At 30.7% G+C, this 21805-nt stretch overlaps 1 protein-coding gene across 3 annotated transcripts in view; it reads left to right on the top strand.

Moving 5' to 3' along the window:
* The first annotated feature begins 2110 nt into the window (after positions 1-2110).
* Positions 2111-21805, top strand: part of nonC (serine/threonine-protein kinase Smg1) — a 141216-nt gene continuing 121521 nt past the window's right edge. The window contains exons 1-10 of one of the 3 annotated variants that reach the window (XM_014420723.2): positions 2111-2239; positions 3951-4063; positions 10231-10397; positions 10469-10550; positions 10622-10669; positions 14837-14965; positions 17289-17542; positions 18386-18543; positions 20010-20161; positions 20322-20491. In XM_014420723.2, coding sequence (XP_014276209.1) covers positions 10282-10397; positions 10469-10550; positions 10622-10669; positions 14837-14965; positions 17289-17542; positions 18386-18543; positions 20010-20161; positions 20322-20491 — 1109 coding nt within the window. In that variant the 5' untranslated portion in view covers positions 2111-2239; positions 3951-4063; positions 10231-10281. Of the gene's footprint in view, positions 2240-2657; positions 3361-3950; positions 4064-10230; positions 10398-10468; positions 10551-10621; positions 10670-14836; positions 14966-17288; positions 17543-18385; positions 18544-20009; positions 20162-20321; positions 20492-21805 lie in introns of those variants that run through there. The other 2 variants (XM_014420721.2, XM_014420722.2) reach the window with 2 other exon arrangements.

Here is a 21805-nt window from a genome sequence, read left to right on the forward strand (position 1 = left end):
AACATTAGGTGAAACAAATTGTTTCAAATCTTGTTAATTAAATTTAACAGGTTATTTCTTGTTTAATATAGTAAAATTGTGTATTTATGAAGACATTATTACATGTCTAGATAATTAAATTAAAAAAGTTTCTGATGAAATTTCAAGAACGAAGGCTGAATTTATAGTTTACCAAAATTGCGGATGTTTAAGTTTCTTTTCATTTCACCTATCTTTATTTTGCAATACCATAGAGTAAATCGAATGTAATAGCCGAAAAAATTCAAGAGAACAAAACAAGCGTGTGGATTCCGAAGTTTTTTGGTCCTTTGTTTACCAAGCATTTGCATAAGTCTTGGATTTGCGGCAAGTGGCAAACGTGAAGACCCAGCATTTGTCGCACCAAGTCGTTTTGAATTGCCACTTGGTTAAAGCCTTCTCAGAAACCTCATTTCCAATGCCATTAGTTTACTTGGATGATGATCTAGAACAATCAAACTCAATGCTCCATTGAACAAAAGGATAAAACTGAAAGGAATATTGCTGTTTAACCTATCATTTTGAACAGCCCTGCAAAGTCGGGCGAAACGTCGTATATTAAATAGTTATAAACTATTTGTTCTTTTTTTGGCCGCAACCCTGACCATCTTCTTATATTTAAGTTTTACTGTCAACTATATATATATGATGAATGGAATATTGTTTTAAATAAAAGGAACTGTATCTTATTGCCTTATTTTCTCCATTCCTATGATTTTGGAGCATATTTTAAAAATATACACCATTCAATTTTTTCATTCCATTAAGTACCTTGTAAATTACTTTCCATCTTTGCTAATTACTATTCCCTAGTATTCTTTGGTATCCACAAATTAAAGAATTATTCTAGGTTAACGCAAAACACAGTTTTCAGCCATTACAGCAACTGTCTCAGGCACTTGCATGGTGTAAACTATATGAAAGATAAGTCATCACAATATTCACTGTGACACTAGATCTGGTGTGATAGCTGATAGATTGCATGCTCTTTGCCAGTGAAGCAACTGTCACACATATCAGCCCCGAATCCAAAAAAACTGCACCCAAAGCCCCAAAATTACATTCGGACTAGACTCCCAAATCGTGTCCACCCTAAGCCCCGAAAATCAATTCGCGCCGTGCCCCATAAACAAATCCGCCCAAAGCCCTAAAATTGGACCCCTAAATAAATTGCAAACAGCCATTTATTTTTCAACAGTTTTATCGTGCACTGGGGGGGGAACTTAGAGGACTTCCACAACAAAAATTCCTTACGTGTAAACTTTTGAACCACGTTGATTTTATATCGGTTGTTACATATCTAGAAAAAAATGCTATTCTAAAATTGTGAGATATACTGTTAAATTAAATTAAAGTTTCAAAACAGTTTCTTTGAAGAAGCAATGGAAGAGAGAGGAAATGAATGAAATAGACAAAGCCAAATGGTACAGAACCGAAAATTATGAACTGGCTCTATATGCGAACAACCCACACTGCTCAATGATAGAAGAGGAATAATTAAGAAGAGTATATATTTTATATGTAGGTAAATGAATGGAATATCTGATTGTTGTCACAACCATGGAAACATTTATTTTCTCCTTCAGTTAATTATGAAACTCATTCATATTTTAAACTTACCTATTGTTTATTACTACTAACAAAGAGAAATGGTTAATTATTTAAAATAATCAAAATTAAAGAAATTTTTGAAAATTCGGCATTTAAATTACTTGTCAAACTGTTTCAAAGAGCATAAAACATAGCTGATATTAGAATACCATTTAATTTTACATGGTGAGATAAAAATCGATTTATATGAAGAGTCACTTCCGGGAAGCCGATTTTAGAAAAAAACTTGCTTTAACATCCCAGGCACGTATATACCTAGCTTAAATAAATAATTTCAATTTCGTATAACTTGTCGTTTTCGGACCAGGCTGTTCGTAGCCAGACTGCCATACAAATTATTAATGGTTATTTGAACTTCAGGATTTCTTAAAAAGTGTATTTTCATTGAAAACTCAAAATTCCAATTTTTTCAAGATCGCAATACTTTTCCTTGCCACATATTTCATATACCTATCATATTGCTTTAAATGCATTAAAAAAAAAAATAACCTTAAAAAATCATAGACTTCTTTGCACTGTAAACTTTAATTTTGGGAGTTACTAGTTTTACATTATCATAGCTCTTCTTCTTTTCTAAATTGTTGATTATTTTTCTTGTTCATCACTCCAGGTAACGTCATTCACAAATATTAACGGTTTTATTATACGTTTTTTTTATAGTATTGTTCATTATGTTTTCATGAAAGTGTTTAGTACTAATCTTATTATATCTACCATTAGTAGACCTTCATTCATTGCATACTATGAGTGTGTTGTAAATTTTGTTTTTCAATGACTTGAAATATGACAATTTAGATAAATATTAAGTTGATATAATTGGTATCTATTTTAACTACAAAAGAAGCCCTAAATTTCTGTGTAATGGTTGTCAGTGGATATTATATGGTTTCTCCTAACCCCTGAACCTATAAAACTTATTGATTCCTTTCAAATTTAATTCAAATCAGATAATGTTTTAAATTTATGGACAAATTTGCGACCGGGTGATTGAATATTTTGCAGACTTAGTCATTGTTGAATTATATTAAAATATTATGGCCAATTGTACTAAATGTTAATTTAATTCGTTTTTCGTATTATTATAGTTAGAAAATAAAATTTATATCTTCGGCGGGAAGAGCCAAGTAACAGGTGATTAGGGTGGCATAGATTCAAAAATGGTCGACGTTTATGGTGTGGACCGTGTGTATACTTCTTCACTGTTGGTTGCAAGAGTGTTTCTTCTTGGATTTATGACTTCATCTTGTTTGTTTACAGTGGATAACGATTTATAATCAAACAACTGAACGTATAGGGATCATATTCCCGTCTGGCAATGTTGTTATCGTGAAACTGCTAAAATATTTTGTTTTTGCTTCAACTAGAGATGTTAGGCATAGGTAATGTTGACTAACAGCGAGTCTGACAGCCTCAAGTCTGTTAAGGCCAACAGAGAGACTGGCTCAAAACAGACTAATGAGGGAGAATCCTGTACTAAGGTGCCTTCCAAAAGTGATAGTGATAAGGATGGAGAGGGGAAGAACTTGATGCGAAAGAACCATTATTCAAGAATTGTCATTAGTAGAAAGACTGAACCTAGGATCAAGCCTAGAACAAGATCTAAAGATGACTATGTTGTTGGCAGAGGTCGATATGAAGATAGGAGAGGATATCGTGGCAGGGGTGCAGGATCTCGGAAAGATAGGGATGACATTGGATATGGCAATCGTAGCAGATATCATGATTCCATAGGCAAGTACATTGTATTTGTATTTGCATGTTATTAATTTTTCTATGGCCTTTTTATAAACTTTTATCTTGTCAGACTGGCTCTCTAATGTGTGTTGTAATATATTTTATCTAAGATTATGGAATCATGGATAATTTTAGTTATGTGTTGTTGCCTTCAATTAATACATATTTAAAAATGCTGTCTTATGTTTATAAGATAAGGTTTTATTTTATAATTCATTTGATTGACTAATTTTTTTTTTTGTATAGTTAAAATATTTGATTTAGTATGTGTGTTATTAACAACATTCCATGTCTGTCGTTAGTTTGATTGCATCTCGTAATGCAATATATTTAATTTACCAAGTATCGCTTTGTTGTTACTTTGTAATTCAATTTGAATTGTGGTGATCAGAAATATTAAAAAAAAAAAAGAAGGAAATAAGTGTTTGATCTGTCCTGCTCTGATCCAACGTTATTATTTTATTATTAGTGAAGAAGACCCTGTTTATGTTTTGGTCTGATGTCCTCTGCTTATTTATAAAACTTGAACTTTTTAATCATATATATTTGTGTCAATATTATGTTATAAATATTAATTTTCCTTTCAGATCATAGTTCTAACCCTCCTTTACCCGAAGATTCACGAATATCTACTATCTTGCGACGATTGGCTAGGGAGGATGATGAGAATAAGTTTGTAAACCTGGGTAAAAATCTGCAGGTAAAAATTTGATTTGTTAATAGTAGTTTATTTTAAAAGTTTGTGAGATGTTGATGCAAGTTAACATCAGAAGGTAGCATGTGCTATGATAAGAGTATGTTACAACATATGAAGTGTTTCTTTCGGGAAGGCTAATATTGTGTTTCACATATTTTTTGTTTTGTTAAAACAATATTGAAGTAGAAAATCCCGAAAAATAACTTGTACATTTGTTGTTGTCTAACTGTGTATTTTGTGTTATGTTAATATTTATTAGATGTAGTTTGTAGGCTAAGTAAATTTAGCTTGACCTTTTCATCGATCTTAAAGAAAGCCTATAAATTTAACTGTATCTCGCACTTAAATATAGCACAGTGAATACAATTGTTAATAACCAGCATTGAGATTGGTGTAATTTTTTAATATTTCTTCTAGTTTTGCGGTTCTAACTGCTGAATTTATGTAAATCTATAACAATCAATGATCAAACTAGAAGTAAAAAGGAACAAACTTTCACCTGCTATGTAAATACTTAGGTTTATTAATCCTACGGGTAACTATCCAATTGTCATTTTTTATTGAAATGTTTATGATCAATGCTGGTGTTAATTTTTTGTTTATTTCTATGATTGACTTAATTTATAGTGTTATGTTTAGAGTATATTTGTTTACTAATTGTATTTTGTTGGTTGGCTACATTAGCCTGTACTTCTAATTCTATTTTTATTAAATATTTTTTTAATCTAGGAATATATTATAGGATTGTCTTAATACTTTATCCATTTAAAGCTGTATGAATTTTCTTATGAACTACGGAAAGGTGGGTTATCCTACAGATTTAATCAGTGCCATCAACTATTTTTAAATAGCAAAATCCAGAAAAATAGGTTATAGAATCCAAAACAATTATTTTTGGATGAATAAACCTCAATGTATGTAATTTATGATATTCCCATAATTGTAATTAATATATAATTATAAAAAATAAATAAATAAAAAGTAACAGTAAGTACTTACAATAATACATTAAGGAAAATTTAAGTATTTGTAATGGATATTAAGTACTAAATTATATAATGTTTATACTTCAACAAAGGTGATGATGAATGGGTGATTTCACATTAGGTCCTGAAAAACAAGTTTATATAAAAAATAATGTTTTAGCATTACATAGATCTTATGTAAAATTTTATGCCTTAAGCAGTATTTATTTAACTAAGATTATAGTTATGAATTTATGTAAGTAAAAAAACAGGTGTTTTGTGAAAAACGGAGTTAAAAAACCGTCTTGGAAGCAATTGAGAATAAATGACTAAATTGATTTGATCTTCCATAAAGAATGCCAGGGGAAGGAAAGTTGCTTACTAGTATACAACTGATGAAAGAAGAAGACGAGGTAGACCTAGAAAGTCTTTAAAGAATTAAATGGAGGAATTAATGATGGGACATGGTCTACAACAGGAATGGGACTTGAAAAAAGTTATCTGTTTAAGCCATATAAACTTAATGCTAAAAAACCCACTGCTTTATTTGAAAAAAATTATCATAGCAATTGGAATGATAAATTAACTTTTTATATTTATATAGCAATAGTTGAATGCAGATCTAATCTAGACGATGGTTGGGGGTGCAGTAAAAACATAAAACGTAGTAACAAATTTGAAGATGGTCAGGGCTGTGGTCAAGAAGGAAGAAAACATGATAACTAATTATTTATTTATTTATGGTAGAATATAAATAAATAGTTATTACTATTTTTATTTCCTTCTTGACCATAGCCCTCCATCTCCTACAAATTAATTTACTATTAATCATCTGTACATATGTAGTAAAAAATTGTTTAATGTTTAATTGTGCTCATCTATCTACCTGAATATCTTTTTTTAAAACAAGATATGTGTAAGCATCTGGAAAAAGAAACAAAAAAAAGTTAAAATACATAAAAGGTAGAGTACAAGAGTAAAAGAGCTGACAGAGGATCAACCTGGTTGCCAAACTTGTATTCAAAATGTGTGTTAAGGAAAATTCCATTTGGTTTGATATACCGCAACAATCATGAAATATCCTCCAATTTATTGATTTATTATATCTTAATTTTTTGTTTTTTTTTCTTTGGCTTATATCCTCTATTTAGTTCTTTACAGTCCCAGAGTGGGATTGCCAAGATTCATTTCTTGGTTTTTCTTCCATGAAATAAATATTGAGTTTCCCAGATGGAAATTTAATCCACAACCTTTTGAACCAAGCACTCTGGGACCCTTACTCTAATGTGCTCAGCTATCAGTTCTGCTACAAGTGTACCTTGTTTTTGTTATTTTCACAGTTTTAGCAGCCTTCAGCCTCATGTAGGCTGGATGGATTTTGTTTTTCATCAGTACAATAAGGCTTGGTTAGAACAAAGAGCTCTGTTTCCATCTGTAGCATGGCTCTTGTGCCTCATATATAGTGGCAGGCAATGACAGCATGTTCAATGGTATCCGGTACTACCTTTTCAGGTAACGTTCTTATATAGGGAAACAGGTATCTTATTTCTGACATTAAAAGAAAGTTCCCTCAAGACATTTCCAAATAAATGGAATAGTAGTGGTCAATTCAATTTATATCCTTCCATACGCTGTCAGGAGTTATAAGAAGTGCTTCTAAGTGTAACCTGATGGTGGAGAAATATTTCCACAGCAAGATTCTTCTTTTATTGTATTTAACCGGATATTCTTTCCAGTTCCTGAAATCCTCATCTCATTGCTCCTCAGTCGTATATTTGTTGGCAATCTCAGTGAACTTTCTCTCTTTATTTAGAATTTTATATCATTTTCTTGGAGGAAGAGATTGACTCATCTGGTTAAGACGTAGACTGCCAAATGAGTAGTCTCACTCTCAGCAGAACTTACAGCTGAAATGTCTCAAATTGATACTCAATACCACACCCTTATTAATTACCATTTTTACTGATTATCTGGGGCTCCAAAAATTTGCTTTTCCCTGCACGACTAAGTTTGTCCAACAACAGGATCTCTCCATTTTCTGAGTAGTTCAAGTGGTACGTCACATAGAAGCTTCTTAGCTTTACTTCCATATAGGTTATCACTTTACCTGGTTTATTCTTGCTCATTATACTTGCATAGGCTTTATCTGTCTTTCCTCTCAATAGGATGACTTGTGTCTAATCCATGGCCATCTTTACATTCTTAGCCTCACCAGCTTCCAACTAAATTGGACCAATGATATCCTTGCTTCACAATCTAGCTTCTTCGGTGGAGGATCAAGGACAGAGCCAAATGGATAGCTCCTCTCAATTGTTATGAAACCTGATGCACAGGGATAGGTTAGGAATTGTGGATTATCAGGATTTTTTATTGTCAAAAAGAATAGGCTGGAGGAAGGGATTGAAAAAATAGAGGGTGGTGCAGAAAGGACAGTTGTCAGATAATTTTTGTAATCATAAATAAATTTGTAATGGCACTAAGGGAAAAGGATCTAATTGTAATTTCGTAATCTAATTCCAAATTACTGCAAAAATCATGAAATTTATTCGGTTTGACAACAGAAATCAACGAAGCAAAGGTTTACAAAAAACTGAGTTTGCTTTGATCTCAGCATCATCATCATCATAATCATAGCTTCGGTAATCATCAGGCACACAAGGTTCTGTAGTTTGTTAAGGATGTTTCTATGCAATCCTACTTTGGCTCTGTGCCACCATACCGGATAGAGACCATAGGTCTAATGGCTGTAATAGACAACCTACATACCTTTCTAGGTTTATGCCCTCAAGTCTTGCCTACTGCTCACTTACAGACCCATAGGCATTTGAGAGGTTTACCGGCTTTTTCTTGCACACGCTTGTGCCATCGTAGCTTGTGATCCAGAATAATCCCCAGGTGTTTCAGCTCTTTGACTTGGTTTATCTTGATCCCATTAAGGTGTCCCTTTCTCTTTTTAGTAAAGACGCAGACACCAACCTTGAATGAACTGATGTTCAAACCATTGTTCTTACTCCAGCCCGCCAGAATGTTTGTTGATGTCTGTGCTAGATCTGAAAGAACCTGAAGGTACTTTCCTTCCCCTTCCCCGGTTTGGTTATATAGCACACCTTAAATGACCTCCATCTATTTGGAATGTATCCAAGTGCTATGAGTTCAACAAAAACATTCTATCAACTGCGACCAGGTAGGCCTTTCTGTGACAAGACAGGAAAGATGACATCAGTGCCTGGTGATTTGAATGGTGACAATGAATTAATCACCCGTTCAATTGTGCCAATGGTAATAATATTATTGGCTTCCTCCCACTTATCTTTGCTAACATTGTAGTTATTTATTGTGGGAGAAATGTCATCTTTCTCCAGCAACTCGCAATTAGGGAAATGGGATCTTGCTAATATGCTAAGGGTTTCTCTTTCATTAGAGGTTGTTGCATCACTCTTCTTTAGTGTACCCAACAGTCAAGTTTTGGATTGCTTGGGAAGAATTTTATTTAAGCGGCATGTAGCTGGAATATTGTCAACCTCAAGGCAAAACTTCCTCCAAGATTGTCCATTGGCTTTGCAAACTGATTTATGGTATTCTGTAAGAGCTTAAGATGAAAGTAGCAAATAGATAGTAAATGGCTAGAATATTTAGGAAAAGATGAAGGGAGAAAATCATTGGTCCTACCTGGAGAGTTGATAATTTTAAAATTAGCAGATCTATGGAGCCTGAGAGAAATATAACTGCTGTCAATTTTTTTACATGTGTGTCATTAGCGAGTATACTTCATTAGCAAAAAGAAACTACGCTTGTTGGAATTATTTGTAGAAATAAAATATAACTATCAAAATTAGCGAGACAGGTAAAGGATAGTCTGAGATGCTTCTCTACAATATTGTTCAAATCAAATGATGTTATGTTTACAATTTACAATGCTAAACCCAATAAAAAAAGTATTGATACTTATTTCGATGCATTCATCAGTTGAAATTCAAAAAAGTTATACACTTTAGATTATTAGATTTTACAATAAATAAAATTTGGTGTAGATATAACCTATCGAATGACCAAAAAATATAATGTTAAGTCTGAATGTCAAACATGGCCTTCACTGGTATTTTTCAATTTGATATCTTAGATTTATCTGGGATTAACGCTTGGATTTTTTACAAAGAAACAACGGGAGAAAAAATATCCAAGCAAGAATTTTCATTTCAATTGGCAGAAGTGCTCGAGACCGAATATCAGAAGGAGAGACAGCTAAGCAAACAATGTTAATCTGAAACAATAACAAATATAGTTAGAGATTCATCTGAACGGAAAGCTTTTCAAATAAGATATCTTAAAGTTAATAAGACTTAACAATATTTGTTGAGAATGTGCAATACTAAATATTGTAATTTGTAAAATGCGTACATTTTAGTAAAACTTTTCTAAATAGAAAAAAAATTATTACCTATCCAATTGGCTGAAATTACTTTCTATATTAAGATACATATTTTTTTTTAAGTGGTCATTTGACCGCTAATGGATAAGATTAAGTATACATGAACTGTGTTTCTTTAGTTTTAGGGGATCAAACAGATAATATTTAAGCAAAATGCTATAGGTAAAATGGAAAGGAAAACTAAATAAAATATTATATATAGGTGGTTGGCCTTATGTGAATTTGAAAGAGATGGTCAGAGCTGTGGTCAAGAACAAAAATAGTTTTGTTAATAACAAACATATTTAATTTATTATTTTTCTTTAATATTATTTATTATTGTTAACATCATAGATTTGTTAGTAAATGAATAGCTGAAAACTGTTTTTGTTCTACTAAATTGCAGCCCTGACTCCTTAATAAAATATATTTGTTATGGTTTCGATATAGTTGACTATAGGTATGATATAAGAAGAGGTTGGTCGGGGATGAGGTCATTCGGAAGAACACTAATAATTAAAACTTATTTTATTTGGATAACTTCAGCACAAATAAAAAAAGTTTGGTTACACTATTATTATCGTAAGGTTTTTAGGGTATTTAATTATATGATTTAGCTGTACTGTAGTCCTGATCATACTTCATTGTTGAAATGTTTGTTATTATTATTATTTATAGAGTAAAAAGTTAGTAAATATTAAGAACCGTTAAAGTAATATTCACCTAAGTTACTAAGAATTTGTAACAAGTTGCTTAGCTATTTTTGTATATTTAGTAAGTTTTTATTCTTGTTTTAGGATGCCTTGGCCCTGTCAGATAATGCTGCCTACATTCGTAGGTCTCTTGACATGATCTTGGAGTCATTATATGATCTTTTTCGTACTGGTGTCACAGTAAATTGTAAGCTGTTGGCAGCAAAGTGCATTGGTCACGTTGGCTTCAATTTGGAAAGAGATTTTAAAAAGTATAACATTTGTATTTTAATTATGAAATAAAAATTTATGGTATAACTCACTATTTTGTTATTTATTCTAGGTATTTAGACTGGATTTTCAACAGATATTCTTCTGAAAATAAAGAGTCTTTCAAAATATTTCTGATGAAGTCTTTATTCGAGGTTAGCTTTATTTTATTAAATACTTTTTGGTACTGTGTTTACAATTGTTATTAATTTTTTATTTTTTGCAGCTTATCTACTTGGACCGTACAAGCCCAAAATTAGAAGATTATGCTCAGGTAATAAAAGCATTTAAACTGCAGTAAACATGGTTTTATATCTTTATTTTATTTTTTTTATGGCGTGCTTAATAATGCTTGAAATAAAATCAGCTTAATATTTCTTGTTCTTTTTAAATAACACTAGTAACCATTGGTTTCTTTGGTGCTTTTATAAATGATAAATTGTATATAAGTTTAAATAAAAGAAGATTATGAAGTATTTTTTGCATGTCCTAATTTTTTTAAATATCTGTTTCAGTAAGGGTTAGCAAGAAATGATTTATGATGTGCTGGAACATTGTTTCTTTCTTATCTGCAATTTGTTTTCTTATTGATAGTTGATCGAACCACCGTCTTTTTTTCATGATTTTTCAGTCTTCATTTCTCAGATTGTTATATTCAAGAGTTAATGCTAACTTTAGTTAATGCTAACTCTTCTCACTTGATATTTTGATTGATATTACACATTTTTTTTATTAAAAGGATTATCCTCTTCAAGTGAGGTTCAGGAATATATTGACATAGTTTGTTGATAGAATTAATGTTTATTTATCTCTATTATATATAAAAATGTTTAGTGATCACTTTTTTTCTTTTTTCTAAGCCCTATGGATCTAAAAATACAAAGGGGTTGATAACTATAATTATCTCTTCTACTGTGTTTCAAATGCTTTTTAATAGGGGAATCAGGAAAGAGATTTATCTAAAAATTGGAATATGGGTTGAGTCTGCTGTTGATGTCAGTGTCCTAAATAATGGGTTCGTAAATACTGGAGGTTGTAAACAAATTTGATATGTCTCCTCGATATAAATTCTGTCAGTCAGTAGTTTAAATGCTGTATATATGTGGTCCGTCTTTGCTCTGTGAAGTGAAGTATGTCTCAGTATACTGCTCTAAAACTGTTGGAGCCTCTTGGCCGTCAAAGGTGCTACACTGGTCATCATAGGTCATAGGTGCTCCATAGAGTAGGGCTGGCCTGAGTACACTCATGTAGATCATTAGTTTGAGGCTGAGAGAAAGATTAGGAGAAGTTAGCTAGTGATTAAGCTTGCAAGCCTTGACCCTAACCTGCTTGATCTTCTTATTGCAGTGGAGAGCTAGCGTCAGGTGTCTGTCAAGGGTGACACCCAGGAATAGTATGCTTCCTGCTGATTTATTCTTGTACCCTGCTATCTTATAGACTTGAGAGAGAGGATGCTTGTTCTTCTGGAAGGAGAAAATAATACAGTTGGTCTTCTTGGGATTAACTGTAATATTCAGCTCTTCCTGTTTCTTCTTTATTTTCATTCAGGCCTTCTCCGCTTGCCATAGAGCTGTCTCTGTATACATTGAACTACTGTAGATGGCTGTATTGTCAGCATATGCCGCTACAGTAGCTATATACTGAGGAAAGTATTGGAGAAAACACAGACCCCTAGGGTAATCCACAGGTGAGTGGGACCTCTCCAGATACCACTTCGCTGACTCAAACCCTTAATGAGCGGTGCTGCAGGAATGATCTCAATAGAGTGTATAGCTGTTCTGGGAAAAAGTTGTCCTGCTGTGTCTTACATAGCTAACTATGGGACACTGAATAAAACGCTTCCGTACAGACTATTGAGATCATCACTATTGACTCGTTTATTGTCTTGCATACTTCCACCTGTAGTTTCACTAGATGGTGATCCAGACAGGTGCGGGAAGCAAGCTTATTGGTTTGTAGTCAGTGATCACAGTGAAGTATTTTATTTTATTTATAAGGTGAAATACAAGTTAAAATGCTGGAATAAACACTTGAAATTTATTTTTTTCCTAATTACACAATATATATTAAAAAATAATACAATCTGAACTACAGAATACGTGTAAATTACAGTTGAATAATATGAGTGATAGGTAGTGCAATTAGATCGACAGTTGTATAATTTGTGAAATGGGGGTTGCTCCACTGTTAGGTGACAGAGGGTATCTCCCAAATAAATGGTTAAATATTAAAATTATTAATTATTAAAATTTAAATTATCAATTATTTAAATGATTAGTTATTAAGTATTTAAATTATTAATTATTAAATATCTACATTGTTAATTACTTGAATTATTAATTACTTAAGTTATTAAACATTTAAATTATTACTAAATTTATAGCTGATAGTGTTATAGTATCAGTAATAGAGTGATTGCTTTCAAGATATTATGGATTCATTTAAAATTGGTTTTATTGGATACATACTTTTTCGGCTTCCTTTTTTTTTTTTTTTAATTTTTTTTTTAAATTTCTATTTATCAAATCATTTCATAACTAAAAAACAAAGAATTTAATAGCCTTTTAAAGTGTTTTTCAGATCAGTAGTAATTCAAGAACTTTATTTCAAAACTTTCAATTTTAATATTTTTTATATATACATCTTGAAATTCATGTTTTGTTGAAAATTATCATAAAATGTTTAGTTCAATAGTTGGAGTAAACCTAATGTTTTAAGATGTTTTTGATGTCTTATCGCAAATTATGATATAGTGGATCTTTGATTAGAGAAAAGGTGTTGGAAGTTACTCAAATATTAGGGCAAATTAAATTCAAAGTGTCTGGCAGTTAATTTGATAAGTTAAAGCTCTACATGAAATTAAACATAAAATTTAGAGTGGGGAAAGAGTCTCAGTAGCTGCAGTAGAGTGGAGAAAAGCATCAGTAGTTGTGATGTGGTTTATATGATGGGTTGAAACAAAAATTAAATTGGTTTAATTTCTATTTGGTGAAAGATATTTTTTACTGTAATGAGACGCTATATTTTAGAGCACTGCTAAACAAAACAATGTACATATTTAGTACTAAAATTTAATCTTAATGAACTATACTGAATTCAAACTCGATGCTGAGCTATATTGAACTCAAAAACTATACTAAATTTAGAAAAAGTACTAATGATATTGGATTTAAGGCGAACTTTTGTATTTGAATGTCGAAGTTCAATCTGCTCAAAGGTTTCTTCGCTTTCTATAGAAAGATGTCTGGATGGTGTTTAATAAGTTTTGAAACTGATGAACTCATATGTTGTTCATACTACAAATAGCCTTTAAAATATGTTATAAGTGAAAACCATCAAAGAGGTGCCTTAATTGTTTATATACTTTAGAATTGGATCTTTCATGGAATGAACTGTACATTGAATTAGTTCAAGTTGAAGGCATTAATTTATCATTTTAAGCCATTGCAAAATTGCAACTTTTTGATGACATTCCTTCTCTTTTCATAAAGAATTCAGTAAGTAAGTCGTAAACAGCAGTTTCATTGTTATTCCTAAATTTGTTTATACCATCACATATGTTCTTCATTGTGGATTCATTCTGGTTGATTTCTGAAGCTGCCAATTTTAATGTTCAGTTCATGTTTATGCATGCACTATGATGGGAATTTGTCACTGGAAACATGTTTCTATTAAAAACAATATTTAAAAAAATGCTCTGAAGGAATGAAAAAAAAAAAGAATTCACCAGTGCTATCAAGATTAATTAATTTTACAATTTAATAATTCATTTTGAGGACAAATAATCTGTTATTCAGGATCCATTTAGTTAAATTGGATTTTCATCAACATGTTGTATCAAGAATAATACAGCTTTCTTGAATCAAGAGATGCTAGATTAGGGAAATTGGATTATATTATTGAAAAGAAACCCATCTAAATCTTGGTTTGTAGTAAGATTACATTTAAATGGCTGTTAGCTTGATATTTTGATTATTACTATTGATTAATTGAAGGAAGCTATTCTGCTCATGGCTACTCAAAAATAAATTAAGCTTGGTTCAGTGGGTTAGTCTTTTAATTTCTGCTATGTAAATATGAAATCTTACCATGGCTTTACATTTAAATCGTTAGTTTTTAAGGCTATTCCAACCACATTTTTGTGAGGCCTTGTTTATTTTGAGTAATACTTCTGAATCTATGCCCAAATGAAATACCATTGTTCTGTTTTTTGAAAATAAAACAATTTTATGGCAGTTGGATTCCTTTTTCTGGAAGTAGGACCATTATAATTCTTCAAATCTCTTATTTTGGCTTGGAAATAAAAAAATAATCAAATGATGTGCAATGTTCAATAAATGGTAAGATATGGATTTAAATAAATGATATACTGTATAATAACTAGTAGTTAAATTTATTTATAGATAATTGCATTATTTAACTAATTTTTTCTTTCTTATAGCATCTTATAACCAATATCCGAAGTGTCATGGAAAGGACCGATGTCGGAGATATTTTTATTGTTACCGCAGAACTCACTTTAGCTCTCATGGGCCGTTATCCATCCACTTTTAATGCTGAATTTTTTCACGTAAGATTAGGAATTTCCTTTGCATGTGTTTTCTTTTTGTGCTTGTGTGTGTGATTTTTGCAGTTTTTATTATTACTTTTTGTTTGTTAAACATTGTGTTTCATTTATTATGTTTTAACACTTGGTATCAATTATGTTTTAGCCTTAAGTTTGTATAAAATTCATTAGTTGTTGTATTGCTTAAAAAAAAAATCTTCGGGGTCTATCTTTGTGTTTAAAGAATGAACCCCAGGGTTGGTTGGTGGCGTTCTTTCCTTTCCCAGAGAACTTAAATTTTCATGGATTAGTTTCTTGCTAATATTACTTTTTACTTATGATGGAATTTTATTTCATAAAATAATTTTTTTTTAAATTATCAGATGGTATTTAATCTACTCATTGGCAGGATGATTAGGACAAATAATATTAAAGGAGTACTGCTTCTAATTAATTTGTTATTAAAATTAGTATATGAATTTTTCGTCATGTATTTTTTTTTCTGTTTTAAGTTTTATCTCGTGATGACTGCTCTGTTTTGAAAATGCTGTTTGGTCATTCTATCTTAATGTTTCCAGAGACAACCTCCCGTTTTTATGTTGCCTTTGTTCCTATTATAACTTAAGTAATGGGGTTGTGAGAATATTCTGTTCATGTTAAATATTTTAGTGTATTGGTATTACTATTCTTCCCCAAACTTTAAAAATTAACGTAGGTTTGATTTTTTTATGTGTTATTTAATTATGTAAAACATTAATTTTAGTTTTCCTTTTAAGTTATTGACCTAATTGAACAATTATTATTGAACATAAAATCTATGATTCCGTACTATTATTTCATATTGTATCTCTCTTATTTAATTTTTAGAGAGTCAAAATTGTATAAAATGTTGGTGAGGATTTCAAGTCCATGATCTTATGAAACATCAAAGCTATGATTTAATGAATGTGAACCTCATTTCATGTGTACTAAATATTTCTTGTTTTTTTTTTTTTCAGTTTTAGTTATGAACTGTTATAATATATTATGTTTTTTAAATAAATAAATCTGATACTGTATTAGGTGTGTTTCATTTCAGCTCCTAAATTTTTTTATCATTACATTAAAATTACTTTGGTTTTGAAATTATTATTATTATTATTAAATTTCTTTAGAGCATTTTTCTCCCCCTAGCTTCTAACATTAATTTTCACCTAGAGCTGTTTTTTTTTTCTTTTTATTTTAAGTTCTTCTGAGTTTGGTCCTGGTATTTTTCGTTCCTAAGGAAAACCCTATTTTCTCTCTGGATTGTATCTTTTATAATTTCTGCACTCTCCATATACTTTTTTAAATATATATGTATGTTTGTATATATTATTGTACTTATTTTGTGATGAGACTCTTTCATTATTTGTGTTATTTCACACCTTACTGATATCAGAGAGTTAAAAGTTTGTTTTGATCTTTATTACTGTTGCTAATAAATATTTCCATTATCCATCTTCCTCTCATGGATAAATATAATTTATTCATTTGTCTTACAAACAATCTATTAAGGTTAGAATCTGTGTATATTAATCCTTATTCCAAATTTTATTCCAGTCAGCATACTCTAGAACATAATTCTCGTTGACTTTCCTTAATTACATTTTTTGTCATCAGGATCAGACTCTTTGCATTATTATCTTTTAGGGAGGATAAAGTCAAAGTCAGCTGTTAATATTGAGTTTAAATAACTGCTTCAAAAAGCCGTCTATATTATTTTTTAATCAGATAAATCGTTGAAGCGAATTATTTAAACTTAGTATGATTTAGTTACCTTATTGAATCAGTCAGTTAATTGTATTCAGAATCCTATCGTACTTGAGAAAAATATGCTTGCCAAGGAAAGGGAATCTCTCATGGATCGGTTTTATAATGGTTTTTTATTGAAATTTCCTCCCGTTGTCCTAACTCCTGATCCCACGTATTTAGTATTGAGCTATATGTATGAAAAAAAAAAGTGTAGCTGATAGATTTTAATGAAAACAAGAAGATATTAATTTTGATAATATTTTGACAAGAATATATTTATAATGTATATAGTTTATAGTTATGTAACTGTGAATAAATGGAATGTAAATACTTTCAGTTTCTACTTGAGATCTAATATTTGCTTTACTTTACTAGTAGTCGTAATCTGGTACACTTAGCCAATATACTGCTTTGTCACTATCCTACTTTTATGTTAGCAATATTATTCTTCAAACTTTGGTAATATTTGTGTTTTTTTTAAAACTCATTTTTGCTATGCTATGTATATTCATAGCTTATTCATGTATACTATATTTTAAAGTAACTTATCCAATTCAAAATGTTTTTGTTGTAGGATATCATCGATATCATAGTTGGTTGGCATATTGATGTTAATCAACCTCGTGAAGTACTTAAATGTGCCACTAATTGCTTGAAAAGAATGACCCCATATTGGATTATCGATATGGGATTTACAATAAATTTGCTTCACCAATTTTTGGAAGACGCTGAAAATTTTAAAGATGATCTTCTTGGATATCTGAGACATTCTGAAATGGAACCTGCCAAAACAACTGACATGGTTCGGAAAATAACTGCCTTCATCGAGTAAGTCTTCAATAAATCATAGTTTATAGGTTTAGGTATTAACTTGTTTATCACTTTGATTGAATAGTAGAGAAAAACTGTGAGAGTGGGAAGGGTCACGGGCTCTACCTCTCAATAAGTAGGAGCTCGGGAAAGAAGTGGCATATCAGTTGCACGATGCATAGTAATTAAATTCTAGGAATGATAGGCATCATTCCTAGGCTCCTGATATTTTGCAGAGATTGCATGCACAGTTCAGTTTTTACTGACATAAGTTTCTCTGAAGAATAAGAAAGCAGAAAACAAACTCTGTTTGTAATGTCATCTCATATCTTGTTAAATTTAGCTACAGGGTAAAGTATTGGTCCAGATTCCTGCCTTTGCTTACTTGTTTATTTTATTTTCAATCTGTTACGGATTGGTCCTGCTAGTGGGAGACCTTCCTGGTAGCATTTCTACATTTGGTTAAGGGAAAACCTTCTGGTTGAGTGTAATGTTACAAATATTGGACAAGTATCTTTTAATTTTATCTATTAGACCATCTGTAGCTCAGGTGGTTAAGTGCAGGTCTTACCAATCTGAGATCTCTGGGTGGCACTGGTTTGAATCTTGCCTGTGGTATTGACTTTTTCATTGAGTGGCAGTCCCACAAAATGAAGAACTTTACCCCTCTCCTATGATTAGAATAGGTTGGTCACCTTTAGATAACCTCCCCAACCCTCTATGTCAGAAATGACCAGGAAGGGGGTCATAAGAAAAAAAAATTACTCATGTCATATTGAGATATTTTGTAAGTTTATTGTTTTTATATTTCCTTAAATAGTGAATTGTCAATTCGTTACTTATATTTTATTTATTTTGCAGGGTTTATACATCAGTTTTTAAAGGCGTTGGACCAAAAATGAGTCCAGAGAAAACACCTAATGTTTCTTATGCCTTTCTTATAGAATCACTTGCCAAAGTTATGGAGATAGTTCTTCAAACATTGGAACCAGAACTCTACAATGAATTGATAATTGCTGGTAAATGTCTTACACATTTTTATGTCTTAGTCTCTTTTTCCTATAGCAGTAATTTAGGGAATTTATTTATAATGTAAATTATGTATTTAGAAGACCAATTTGTTTTATCATTTTCATTGTATAAGGTAACCAGTTTTCCTTCTAACCATATACAAAGCTCATTGAATCAATTATTGTAAATTTACTGAAGTCAATTAAAATATGAAGACATTTTTACTTTCACTTACCAAATATTAGTTGGCAAATAATTATATAAAACATATAGTAAGGGGAAGTATTGCAATCGTGCAAAATTTCCAATTCAAGTAAATGTTAGAAATACACATTTTGAGGTCCTCTCAGTTGTAAAAGTTAAAATCAAGTTTTGGAAAATGTTCTGTCTCTGTGTCTACTTAAAAACGAAAAGTCATACTAAAATGAAATTTGATGTCAATGTGCAACTAAATATAGGATAAGTCTTAATCTCATTGAAACAGTCTAACAGGACTTAAATGCTGAATTTTTAAAAAACTTTCTCTTAAGTGCCTTTGATTTTATTTATTTGAAAAAATAAACAGCTCTGCAGATTCCTTAAGAATATTTTTATTTGTAGCCTAAATTACTTAAAGCACAACCCATTTGCTTAAAATATTGGTATATGACCATTCTATCTCGTGTGTTGTAAAACCCAACGGTTTTACATTATCTCCTTTGAATACACTGTTGTGAGACCTACGCTGTCTCTAAATTCTCACTTTGCTTATTCAATTTTTTTTTTAGTGAATCCTTCGCTGAATCGACAAAAGAAAAAATATATGTTAGGAACTTATACATGCCTGGGATATTACAGCAACTTATTTGATAGAATTGACTAGTCGCAAGTGGCACTTTATAGATTTGATTTTCTTGAAAAAGTCTTACAATTGATTAAACTCGGTACATCTAAATAAGCTGGGTGTTATCCTCATTGAAATAGTATGTCAGGGCTTAAACGCCAAATTTTATCAAAAAACTTCTTCTGAAGTACCTTTAATTTGGTTTATTTGCAATATTAATAGTAAGAATTTCTTAATTTTCTAAAGGAGAGAATACATTTTTACACGAACACCTAAAATGGATTGTATAATAAGATATAGAACAGTTCTCTGTAGGATTTTCCAAATTCCTTAGTATTTCCCATATTTTCATGGATGGGTTAAAATTATATTGGGATTGAGAAAAATTTGAGTTCAACCAAATTCTCTTCATAGTTTATTCTAAATTCTGTTTTCTTGATGTAAGATTAAAGACTTGAAAGTCATACTCTACTCAATTTTATTTTTAGTTTTTCGATTACTTCCCCATGCATGGTAAAGGATCTTAACTAACCCACCCAGGCATAGAATTGCCATAGCTAAACAATTGTCAAAAAAATGGACTATCCTATAAAATATGGGGCTGGTGGCAACTCTCTTCATGCCTGTTTATGTTTTATTTTATTTTTTTAGGAAACAAGTGTGCCAGCATGATCCTCAGCTTCTTGAAGACTGAGGCATTGTCTGTGTCAGATCCTGTACATATTTATATCTACTCCTTGATGGAGAGATGCGATTCCTTGTCAAGGGGTTCTGTTCTTTCTCTTATTCGTCTAATTGTAAAGGTAATTTTTTATTCTTATGTCTCTTTTTTTTTTTATTAATGTAGTTTTTTGGTTTCACTTCTTCCTTTTTGACCGCACCTCCCGATTATATCCTTCATACTCAGTTTTATCTATAATTTAAATTTTTCGTTGTCATTGTATGTATTGTATGCTATTTCAGGTTTTGGATGTACTCAGTGAGACAACACCTATCAAACTTATAGATACCATCCTTCAACCCAGCTCGATAATATTATCAATGAGGCATGGTGTTCTCCAGAATGATGTCTTACTAATTTATCAAACATTATTACAACAAAAGGAGATTAGTTGTCTGATTCAGTCTTATGAGTAAGTATTTTTTAAATTATATTTAAGACCCATTCATAAATAATCTTCTGTTATTAAAGTGTTATATAATATAAATTGGTTACATTTTTTTTTTTAGTAATTTATGTATTTGTTTCTGTATTAGATTAGAGAATTGTCATAATAATGATTTATTTTTCGGTATCAAAAAATCAATGTCAATGATTTCACATTTATAAGATTATAAGATAACATTTCACATTTATGCTGTCCCTTTGCATATTGTGAAAATTAATTGGTTGCATCGATATGTGTTGTATCATTTGATGTTGAGTTTAGCATTTGGAATACAGATCATTTTGGAAACAATCTGTAATTAATTATTTATTAATTCAATGAAGAAATAAATATTTTTTTTAATGTAAAAGTTATTTGAGACCAATAAATACTTGCTCATGTTGTTGATCATAATTGTGGTGAAACGATTGAAAAAAATTACAAGGAAATGAAAGGCAATATCTTTTGGATGGCTGAGAGTTGAGCCATATTATTCACTTATTCCAATAGTTAATTTATTCAGCGAGTTTTTGTGATATAGAGTATTGTCACCTCAAGAGGACTTAATTTTATTTATTGCCAGAAGAAGAAATAGGACGTAGGTTGTGTGATTGTTAAGAAGGAATGAGGGATGAAGAAGGGTATGAGTGTTATCTGAGTGAACACATCCAAGAGTAAGAGGTGTACAAAAAAATTGTTCTTTGTTGTGTAAGTTTAAAGTAAATATGATTATAAAACTGAGAATTTCATTTGATACTGACTATGAAAAATTATTGTAATTTTGTTTTATTTATATAAAAAATTTAACCATCAATAAAATACAGACATATTTAGTTCACCATTCATATTACCATCATATTACATATTTAATGTTAATTGGTATAGATATATTTCCTGTTGTATATACAATTAATGGCCGGTATTCAAACAGAATTTTGTATTTTGAGAGTGTCTATTATTGATGACTTGAACTGCCTATACTAAAGACAATTATTTATTAATATAACCATCTACCGATTCACTTTACTATCAAGGGCATATTAAAAAAAAAAAAATTGTTACCTTAAATAACATTAGAAAGTTGCATATGACTGTTGAGAGTGAAAGAGTTGTAAGTCATTCTGTTCTCATCCAAACTAATTATTTCACTCAGATCATGTACTGAGTAGAATAAATTCAAATGGTTTAAAAAAAAATTAATGTAGACTTGGATCTTACTAGTTTCAATAAAAAAATCTTTTATTCTTGTCTAAAAACTTTATTGGAATTTCTCTTATGTTTAAATATCTCAAAACTTAA

Source organism: Halyomorpha halys, unplaced genomic scaffold (genome assembly GCF_000696795.3).
Source record: "Halyomorpha halys isolate HHAL.00 unplaced genomic scaffold, Hhal_1.1 Scaffold287.1, whole genome shotgun sequence".
NCBI lineage: Eukaryota > Metazoa > Arthropoda > Insecta > Hemiptera > Pentatomidae > Halyomorpha > Halyomorpha halys.